This window comes from Tupaia chinensis, unplaced genomic scaffold (assembly GCF_000334495.1).
Source record: "Tupaia chinensis unplaced genomic scaffold, TupChi_1.0 Scaffold144010_1, whole genome shotgun sequence".
Taxonomy (NCBI): Eukaryota; Metazoa; Chordata; class Mammalia; order Scandentia; family Tupaiidae; genus Tupaia; species Tupaia belangeri.
The window spans coordinates 1,069,853-1,081,127 of record NW_006203862.1 but is presented as its reverse complement, the minus strand read 5'-3'; the positions used below and the strand labels follow the sequence as shown (position 1 = coordinate 1,081,127).

The 11,275-nt window shown below is 41.2% G+C and overlaps 1 protein-coding gene across 2 annotated transcripts in view; it reads left to right on the top strand.

The window, feature by feature from the left end:
* Positions 1 to 11,275, top strand: part of LRRC1 (leucine rich repeat containing 1) — a 144,741-nt gene that overhangs the window by 123,279 nt on the left and 10,187 nt on the right. For both annotated transcript variants that reach the window (XM_014583034.2, XM_006165710.3), the window contains exon 11: positions 8,785 to 8,900. In XM_014583034.2, the coding sequence (XP_014438520.1) occupies positions 8,785 to 8,900 (116 nt within the window). The remainder of the gene's footprint in view (positions 1 to 8,784; positions 8,901 to 11,275) is intronic.

Sequence of the window (11,275 nt, the reverse complement as noted above, 5' to 3'; positions counted from 1 at the left end):
CCAGACAGAGAGAGAGAGACATAGAGACAGAAAGCGAGAAATCACCCCCCAGGGGGGATGGTCACGCCGCAATCCCCTCTCCTCCATTCTCCTCTCGGGATCCTGGGCACGCACGCACACGCGCCCGGCGTGAGTTTTAAGCCACCGGGTCCAGGACACAAACCACGGTCGACTACGTGGGAGTCCAGCGACATAGCCATTATACTAACTGCTGGTTCCCATGAGGAGAGTACTTTTAAGTATAGCATTAATCCCCAGCAAATTTCCCCTCCCCTCCCCTGCTTCTCCATCTCTCTTGGATTCTGTCTTTCACAGGATGAGAACTTTAGGAATTCATTTTTATGAAACCATCACCATCACTTCGGCACCAGTCCTCCTCACTTTAAAAGAATGAACTTACGTTTCGTGTTTCTCATTAGAGGGTTAGGCCCACTGAGTGTGCACCGTGCCCGCTTCCATTTATCAGAACGCGGTTCAGGATATGAAAAGTGAAAATGTTTCTAGCCTCAAGGCACTTTGGCCATCTTGTTTTGTCCTTTTACTGGGATAGTATCCCTGTTTTTCTGGCATGTAGTTTTATAAAGAAGTAAAGTCTGCCTGGTCTCTCAGCCGTTTGATAGGTCAGAGAACATGTAGGTTTTGAGGAGCTAGATATTTCTAGCACACCTTTCCTTCCACTGTCCCCCACACTCAGCTCCTGCAGTAGGAAATGCACCAGTCATGTGCCCAGTGCTGCCATGGTCACAGTTTGGTGACCCAGCAGAGGTAGCTGTGCCACCATGCCACAATCTCCTGACCTCACGTTGCATCCCATTGGCCTGAGCAGCACCATCATGTCATGAGTGTCTGTGCAGTCACTGTGGCATGCCCTGTGACCGTGGCGGGGGGGGTGGGGGTGGGTGGCTTGTGTACGTTAGCTCTGCTGCCAAGCTTAATACCATTAATACCATTGGGTCAATTTCCGCATTTCCCTGATTGGATTCTTTTCTTTCAAAAATTTGGTACTATCTCTTAAATGGTTACGTTGCATACCTGACATATCTAAACTGAAATGCTGACCGATTCAATTTATATGCTAAGATCCATATTCATATTAATTACCATTGGTCCAGTGTACTGTGTAGTCTTTCCTATAGTTTGTCCTTAAGAAAACATTGATGATATTATATATTGTCAGTTTTAGCACAGCTCCTTAGCCCGTAGAAGCATTTATTTGCATTTTTTTTTCCCAAATGGATGTGGGGAAAATGTGTGTACTGTGTGGGTCATACTAATAGATTCTGTTGTGTTTTATGTTATTTGTAGTAAACATTTGCAAATCAATGAATGTCTCTTGTTTTCTTAATTGTTAGCTGCTTGGAAATTTAGAAAAGTCAGGTAAACTTGTTATCTTGTAAGTATTGTTCAGACCACAGTTACATCTTTAACTTTCATTTTGCTTCTTCAATGCATGAAGATTCACATTGGCTGACTGCTTTTTGTGTTCTCCATTGTAAAGTACTGGATATCTTCCCCTTAAATTCAGTTTTTTTTGTTTTTTTTTTAATGACTGCATGGGGCTTGGAACCACATTTGTTATGTGTTTTTCAGATTTGTTCAAATTATTCTCACTCAAAAGAATGCTTTTCTGTGAATTAAATTTTAAGCTATTCAGAAATTCTTCAAGGCATTGCTGGCAGCTCGTCTGTCTTCACTAAATTGTAGTTTGTCAGCACGATTCTTTTCTCTGAAGAAAGGCTAGGTTTGCTTTCTTTGCTACATGTGGCATGCTTCTGATTTTTCAAGCCACTCATTTGTGTCTTTCATTTCTCATCCTGTTGCTTATGTATATACTTCTGGGAAGAGACAGTGCCCTTAAAAAAAAACAAACATATTTTTGGAGAGAAGCGATCATATAATAGCATGATTCAGGGACAGACAGGGACTTAGTATCTGCATGATCATGAGTGTGATGAATGAGAGCTGCTAACTTTATATTAGGGGTCTTCGAAAAGTTCAGGGGAAGTTCATATTATTAAAAAAAATATGCATGGATTTAAAAATTTTATAGCAAAATAAATTCACACCATAATTCCACTTTTCCGTGAACTTTTTGAAGTCCCTTCCTATTTCCCAGCCCAGTCTTAACTTTTAAATGACCTGGATGATAAAGAGCTTCTGACTAGAAGAAATTGAGTACATATACAAATGTAGTGTCAAGTGTTTGGGTGTGTTTGCCTCCATTAAGTCAAAATGAAAGTGATCCCAAATATATCACACCTGCCCAGTCCAATGAGAATTGCTAGAGTGTTCACAGTGGCACTTTATCAGACAACCTGTAAATATTACCCATAAATATTTTTGCGATATTCAGAAATGTCTGTGACAGTGGCGTATTCGTAAGTGGATAGATTTCTGTTGATTGCAATTTGAAATCCTTTTAGTGTAAGTTTCTGCCATATTCTACAATGAGTGATTGATAGAAGACATAATAGAAAAGTTAAGTATATTAGAATGAAATATAGTTGACTGTTAGACATTATATTTAAAGATGGAGCAGGCATGCCTAAATTTGAAAGAGGAAATAATTCATCAAAGAAATAATTAGTGGATTTGTCTATATGAATATTAGGTTCTGCTCTTCAAGATAGTAAAGACACCTTGGGAGACAGGGAAATGTTTATAACAGCTCAAGTGAGGGAGATCTCTCCTTACTCTATTAGAAGCTCTTCCATATCATTGAGAAAAAGATGTTGCTACTACAAAAAAGCAGACACAAACAAAAGCAAAGAACTCCCCCAACAGAAGCCAGTAAGTGACTCATGGAAGATAAGACAGAAATGGCAATTAATGGGAAACAATTTCAGCTCTGTCAGTATTCACAAACATAAAAACATCTTAACCTGTCATTTTCTAAAGATTTTAAAAAGTCATATCACATGTTGGTAAGAGTACAGAAACATTCATATTATCATGTAAATATAAATTATTATGGCCTCTCTGGAAGAGAATATAGTAACATAATTCAAAACTTTAAAACTGCACATCCTGGGGCCAGCCAGTGGTGTGGCGGTTAAGGCAAGTAGATTCCTCGTGGTCAACCCCACAGTTTGAGTCCTGGACCTGGTGGCTTGAAAAACTTGCCAGACACATGTTCATGCATGCCCAAAATCCTGAGAGGAGAGATAGAGGAGAAGGGATTGCTGTGTGGCCATCCCCGCAAGGGGGCGATTTCTCTTTCTCTCTCTCTCTCTCTCTCTTAATAAGTGCATGTACTCTATAGCAAAAACTAAAAACAAAAACAAAAATAAAAAAAAAAAACCCTATTCATATCCTTTGATGCTGTAATTTTACTTCTAGGAATGCATCCTATGAAAACTTTTGTGGATATACACCATAAATGATGCAGAAGAGTATTTCTCATGTTATTTACAGGAGCAGCTGACATTCCAGGCGCTATTCAGAAATGTACGGGGCAGCTCACATGTTCCAGACTTGGGGTCAAGGGCTTTCATGCTTATCCTTACCTAAGTTTTACAACAGCTCTATGAAATGTAGATAAATCATTATCACTGCCCACTAGATGTGAAACTAAGACTGAGAGAGGTTAAGTAACATGCTTGAGATCACACAGCAAGAAGGTGGCAATGCCTAACAGCAATTTCTTAAATAATCTGTGCTACATATGTAGAAGGAAATAAGTATGTGGCCAATGAAAATCCTTTTAGAAACATAATGACATGGGAAGATGTTCTTGATGTCCTATGTAGACAAAGTTGCTAAAGATCCTATTTTCGGTCCTTATTTTGTTAAAGTTATGTGTGTATCAGAAATGCATGTCAATAGTGCGAGAAAGCAGTACCTTACACCGTCAATACTGATTATCCCTTTGTGGTAGGATTTGATTTGTTTTTTCCTTGTACTTCCCTGCATATGTATATTTTTTATTTTCCAGTCAACATAAGTTGCTTTTTTTATGATTTAAAAAAAAAAAAAAAGAAGAAGCCAGAGCTACTCGTGGATATTTTTTATGTCAGCTGCCCAGCAATTCAGAGAATACCCAAATCACATGATTTTCAAAATATGTATGAAGTAGGGAACATTTGAATAATAGGCCACAGATGATTGGATTCTAAAATTACGCATCATACTGTTTCTGTTCACATTGTATTTTGAATAGATTTGGCTTCTTGTATGTTTTCCCCTTTTTTGCCAGTGGAAGACGGGTTCAGTTCTGTTGCATATAATATTGAAATAATGCACTGAAAATGGAAAATGGAAGTTTCTTAACACTGGGGCAGCATTTGCAAAGTGAAATATAAGCAAAGGTGACTAACGTGGGCTTTCTCTTTGAATCATTGAATTCGATCATCTCCCCGAGGGCGATGTAACCTGCAGGCTGTTAATACATAGTGAAAGCTGACCTCAGGAAAGGTTCGCTCAGTGGATTAGATCAGTGCCAGGTAAAGACAGTATCATTTTGAATTAAGAGAGACAAAAACAGCTAAACAAAGATTCTCGGCTACGTTCTGTAATTCCAAGAGAATCCAAGTCCAGCCCCTTGTCTTCTGGGAAGGTGTTATTATGTGGCTTAAGGGAGGTTTAAAAATATCGGCTTCCTACGTAACTGGTAATAAGTTATTTAAACAGTGACTCTGCTTCCCAGAAGTTCTAAGAAATGCAGACATTTTATCCTCATAACCACTCGGGAACCCATAAACTGTATTTCCTGAACCCCAAAAAGGAAGCAAACATACATATGAACGATGTGTGTAATACAATACTTGAACTCCTGTCCGTCCTCTACTATTAATACAGAATGTCACTGTGATGTATCGGCGGGGTCAGAGTCTTACGCAGTTCAGGTGAGCTCAGGAAAGGTTGCCAGACTCAGCACAGTTCCAAGAATCTAGTAGGTACGCAAGTGTCCACTAGACTCGTCATTTGGGTTTGGGGTTTTTACTTCTTGGAAAAGCAACAGTGCCACATTTATTTGGCAGCAGCAGGAGGGCAGGTTCTATGATAGGAGTTAAATTGTACGTGTGGCTTCATTTAATGTCATCTCTACTCTTACTTTCGGTTAAAATAACACATCCATACCCATGAAACATAGGGCTTAAGCCTCAACTCTAACCTGGTCTATGACCTCAAAGCACCTGCTCCCCACCCCCCCCCCCTCCCCGCCCACCCTGACCTCAAAGCACCTGCTCCCCACCCCCCCCCGTCATGCCACACCCCCTCTGACGCCTGAAACCAACTCTATCTTTTGATAGATAGTTTTGACTCCTCACTAATCTTTCCTAAGGTTTGTGCCATCCCTTCCTGGCTGATTTAGAAAGAGGGCTCTGTCTATAGGAATGATCGCCTGGGACAGCGTGTGCCTCTGTGGGTGATGAAGGCACCCCCCAGTGCACTCTGCAACAGCACGTGCTCTTTGTGGGCATTGTTTTCCAAAAACCATAGACAAAAGAGATCAGGAGGTCACAGGGCCTGCTTTGCCAACCCAAAGGGCCTACGAGGCTCTTGAACATAATTGTTTTCCAGCCTGTATGTCTCCAGAGGATGTGAGATTAGAGTGGAAAAAGAAAAAAAATAAAAGCTATAAACACCGTAGACAGCTCACACACTTTGTCAGAAGCTTATACTATTTCCCCCCTCATACTTAAGGAGTGTTAACTTGTCCAGAACTTTCAGAGCATTCTCTGACCCACTTTAATTAGTTTTATTAGGTTTGTTGTCTGTGTGTGCTTCTGTTTTTGTTTTTTTTTTTTTACATCTGTGTATTTACTTCTTCCATGAGAGAGGGAGGCAGTGAGAGAAAGAGGCAGGCAACCCTAATGGGGTTCTCATGCCACTAGCCAACTCCCAGGTTCAGCCAGCTGGAATCATAGGCACACGCATGTACCCTGTTTGCTTAGAGGTTCCAGGATATAAACCCAAAACCTTTCCCATGTGGGCTCAGTTGTGTTACCACCAGTAACACCATTAATTTTTTTAAAGACATAATATATACATACGTTACAAATCGAAAATGTTCACAGCAGTAGAAGGAGGGCCCCAAGGTATTTGCTAGATGTCTGGGCAGTGAGCAGCTTCCAGGATGAGGTGCCCAGAGTCACAGTGCAGTCTCCAGCCTCTGTGCCTTCCAGGAGCTTATTGTCCCATCAGTGTGGCCATATGAAGAACTTGCGATCTGCTGTTCCTCCTTGGGATATACACATGGACCCCAGAGCCCTGTCCATTGCTGACCTGGGAGGCTTCCCTCACAGCCCACAGGCTCACACAGAACCCAAACCTCCTGCGGATGCCTCCATAGGGAGCAGGGGGAGAAGAAGGGGCCCATGGGCACCTTGGAGACTGCTTCTCATGGGTAAATCCTTGTCGGGATTATCTAAGTTAGTTGGAGAGAATCTAATCGTGTCCAACAAAAGAAGTGGAGTTTTGGTTCTTTTTCTTTCACGATATTCCTGAACTTCCTCAAGAAAAGGGAGAAATGTCACACTGCAGGAAAGCTTTGGCTGTATATCTCTCCTAGGACACTACGTTTATAAAACCTGGGCATTCTTACTGGAATAAAGGAGAGCTTTGTTGTTTGCATCGTTGCACATAGTAGCAGATAATTTTTAAGTAGCAGTCTTTCATAATCAAGTAAATTAATAAACATATGAACATGTGTAAATGAGAAAGTTGGTGTCCAGATAGGTGTGAGATGGTGAGTAGGTAGGATGGGGCTATACTTGCCACACACCCTGATGCTATGTAAACATGTGCAAATTAAACAGTCACTCAGTCAAATAATCTTAGGAATGTCCATGAGGTATTTTGCGCTGTCAGAAGGTTAGACCATAATTATGAAAGAAATGCAGACAGCAATTTATCATATGGGTTAGAGGGTTCTGGGAAGACTTTAGGGAGGAACAGGGGAGGTTGAACTAAGTTGGAATTATTGATAAAATTTTAAAAAGACAGAAATGAGAAAGGCAGTTCTCTGTGTTTAACCATGGGGTCCAAAGTATAAGCTGTGTTTTAGGAATTGTGAATAAACCAGTTCTGCTGGGATGGTAAATGTGATTATGTGAACACTGAGAAATAAAGAGGACATTCTAAAATCCTTTCTACATATCTAGGTGCTTTTTATAGGACAAAGGTTGCTCCGGGTTTTTGTTTGTTTGTCTTTTCTTTCAAATCCATCATGGTTAAATACTGTGGTTAAATCTATTAGCCTGAAATCTTTATATGAACTCTTAAGGAAGGAAATAAAAGATTGTGCATGATGATAAGGTTATTTCATAAATATGCATTCTGCTTTTTAGGATATTCTAGACATACATTTGACACATGTAAAAATAGAAAAGGGCAGAAGATATATTCCGATATCGTCGTCAATTCGTGTTTTGTGCCCTTTCTCAAGTAGGAGGCTTTGGAGTGGGATTTTTCCATGTGTCAGAGAGACATCAATAGGTTCCTTCATGAGCCTTTTCTAGCAATGGCTCTTAGTCGGGATTGCGAGCACAGAAAGAGTATAGTACTTCATGGAGCTCTGCAGAATGTTGTGTCTGGGACTGAGTTATTTTTCCACCCCCTTCGTTCAGCTTTCCCGACTGTAAGAACTACAGCCAGTTTGTTCAAGAGAATCATTGAACTCCTTTGTGTTTATGTTCTTTTTTTTTTTTTTATATTCTAGACATACATTTGACACATGTAAAAATAGAAAAGGGCAGAAGATATATTCCGATATCGTCGTCAATTCGTGTTTTGTGCCCTTTCTCAAGTAGGAGGCTTTGGAGTGGGATTTTTCCATGTGTCAGAGAGACATCAATAGGTTCCTTCATGAGCCTTTTCTAGCAATGGCTCTTAGTCGGGATTGCGAGCACAGAAAGAGTATAGTACTTCATGGAGCTCTGCAGAATGTTGTGTCTGGGACTGAGTTATTTTTCCACCCCCTTCGTTCAGCTTTCCCGACTGTAAGAACTACAGCCAGTTTGTTCAAGAGAATCATTGAACTCCTTTGTGTTTATTTTCTTTTTTTTTTTTTTTTTTTTGAAGGGTAGACTCATACAAAGCTTAGTTACCTTTGGATTGCTTACTTTAGAAATAACCAGATTGCACATGAGGCAGATAGCGATATATATGCTTTTATCAGCAGATAGCTGCAGACATTAATAGACAGAGTTACTGAATTTGTTTTTGCTAAGATATTGTTTACTGAGCAGTCATCAAAAAGGAAGTGAATTTTGCCAATTCACTTGTGAATGACTAAAGTCTATTAAAAGACATGTGGTTTAAGTTAATGCACATCATCTATGAGATATCCCTCTTTTTTTGGGAAAAACAAAGCTGGAACACTGAGAGCAGTGAGGTTAGCATAACGGGCAGGTCTCAAACTGCATGTGTATGTATATCTGTATTATCTTTGGCCTAACTTTTGCAAGGAGAATTGTTAAACTCCCATGTTACGAGGTAATATTTGTCTGGACCTGTGTAGTGCACTTGATATGTTTAACAGATGCAATTGCCTAAGATACTGGCATTGGAAAATGACTTCCTTTTCAGAATGAAATTTTTGAACCATTTTATGTATTTTCTTGATTTAATTTAGAATGTGTATTAACGTTTTGCAGAGATTTGTATGAGCCTATGGGACTGTGTTTTAATGAATGATAGGTGACCATCACTGAGCTATAGAATAATGTGGTAGAATTTTATGCATTCTTTTCGTACTGTTTGATAAACAAGATACTCTGGACCCAATCTGTCTTCCTCCCAAAAAACTGGAAAAAGGCTGTATTTTTTCTCGCACTGTAGATTGGCGGGTGCTGCAGCCTCACTGTGTTCTGTGTACGGGACAATAGACTCACCCGGATACCGGCAGAGGTGTCGCAGGCAACAGAACTCCACGTCCTGGATGTGGCAGGGAACAGGTAAGCGTGCTCGGGTTTGCTTTGCTTGAGAGAAACAAAGGTGCGCACACTCCCATCTGGGCCATGCATCCTCATGGTGTTGACCTTGCCGCCTCTTACAGAACACGGCACTGATTAGTCAAGCGACTCAGGCCCTCGGGAGTTCTTGGTGTGGGAGCTGCAGTGATTGAGCCTGAGGGAGTGGAAAGGTCAGGAGTGTCCTGAGCATGGAGTTCTTAAAGCTTCAATGTACACTTTGTAGAAAAGCTTCCCGGAATGACCGTGTGAGGATGGCAGGGGAGGAGCACTGGCTGAGCGCAGGAGCACAGGGTCTCCCTGAGCTCTGACAACTAGCTTTTGTAAGTTTCCATGGGCCTCAGCATGTCCTCATGTGCAAAATGAGCTTGAATGAATTCGAACTCTGTTTTAACCAGGGCTCTTGATATGCTCTGTTGGCTATGCTAACCCCCCTGAAATGATAAATTACAGTGTGATTTCAGGGACATTTTTCTAGTGAGAAGCTCCGCAGCTCATATGAGAATCTCCAAGTGATCATGATCCAAAAGAAGTTCAGAGCCACCAGCCTGGTATCCCCCCAGTTGCAGCAGTGCCATTCCAGAAGTTTCCCAGGCAGTGGGCGTGTTGAACTGCTCACCAGTTTCCTGCATTCACCTGTTCTTTGCTTTTGTAAGATACGGATTTGTCTGAGCCATTCAGAGCTAACTTGAGCACCTCATGTGGCTTACACACATTTTCCCCCTAGAGCCTATGCAAGCTCTTCTTTCTACCTGGGACCCTCTTCTCTGTCTCCCCATCTCCCTTCTTCATCACACATGCTGCATTTCCTCCAGGACGCATTCTCCCTGAGTCCGCATTTAGAATTGTCCCCTGCCATACCACTCACAGCTCTACTTGATAATTGCCTGTGTGTATGTATGTAACTCAAAGTCAAATATTTAGGTTTCTTCTTGTATCACCTATGCCTTCATAGTCTCTGACATGCAATGGATGCTTGGTGAATTATTCATTGATGGAATGAAGATGTAATAGTTTTGCAGAATGAATAGCAGGGCAGTGCAAAACATCTTGTATCACAGACTGTGTTGCCAAAAGGAATTTAAAAATTGCTTTCAAGTATGATACGGTTAGATAGAAGAAGCATTCAGCTGGGGGTGGGGGGTGGGGAGATGATCAATGACTTTAAGTGGCAAAGGCCAGTGGTCTGAAGAATGTTTGAGGGACTTTCTCTTAACGGCTGATTAGCTGGTTGCTTAGGTCAGGCCCAAGCCACCATTTTTTATTCTCGCTAATGGATTATAGACAGCAGGGCTAAACGAACAGCAGTACCCAGCTGGAATCTGGAGGTGAGTTATGGCCTCAGGAAATGCTCACCTTTTTAAAGTTAATACTTCCAGGAAATTTTGATAGATTCTTAAGATCATTAACTGGTGGCAAGAACCTCAGGATTAATTTGAACTGAATGTTGAATTTCTGCTGGACTAAGCATAGCATGAGCTTTTCATAACTCGAGAAAGGCAGTTCTTCCCAGACCACTCACTTCCAGCGGTAGACTCTCAAAGACCCTAAACATCCCTGATTCTTGCCACACCGGTGGGGATGAATTTGAGTCATTAATTCTTGAGCAGAAAGATGGATCTGATGTCCAAAAACAGTTTTTCAGATGAGCAAAGGCCCCACTCTCTAGTTCTCAGGGGAGAGTTAAGTTTTTATTATGCTTGGGCTAGGGTGGAGAAAATCCCATTAAGAAGTCGAGTCACATAGTTGGTATCTGACTCAGTTAAGTGTGTCATTTAGCGCATGTATATATAGATTCATAACCAAATTTTAAGCCTATTAAATATTTAATCGCTACTTATTTAAAGTATTAGTATGGAAGCTAATAAAAAAAAAAAGTGGCTACCTTGTCAGCCTCTTAGCTCACAGAAATGTCACACCGTGGGAAATTATACCAGATTCAAAAGAAGTTTCTGCCTCTTTTCCCGAGCATGTAAAACTAGCAAATGGCAGTAGGGAAACTACATGCTCGTTTCCAGGAACTTTTCTTTTACAAGTTTGGTAGGATAAATTGCAGTAAAGATTACTATAAAGTGTCCACTTGGAAACTAAGGTACCCAACTGCCTGTGGCCATGAGGAAGAAGGTGTCTAGTATCGTCGGCTACCCATGGGTACCGAGCACAGAATTCCTTAATGAGGCTCTCCATTAGAAATATCCATCAAGGGACCAGCAGTTAGCGTAATGGCTATGTCGCTGGACTCCCATGTAGTCGACCATGGTTCATGTCCCAGACCCGGTGGCTTAAAACTCAAGCCAGTCGCATGGCCCAAGATCCCAAGAGGAGAATGGAGGAGAAGGGATTGCGGCGTGGCCATCCCC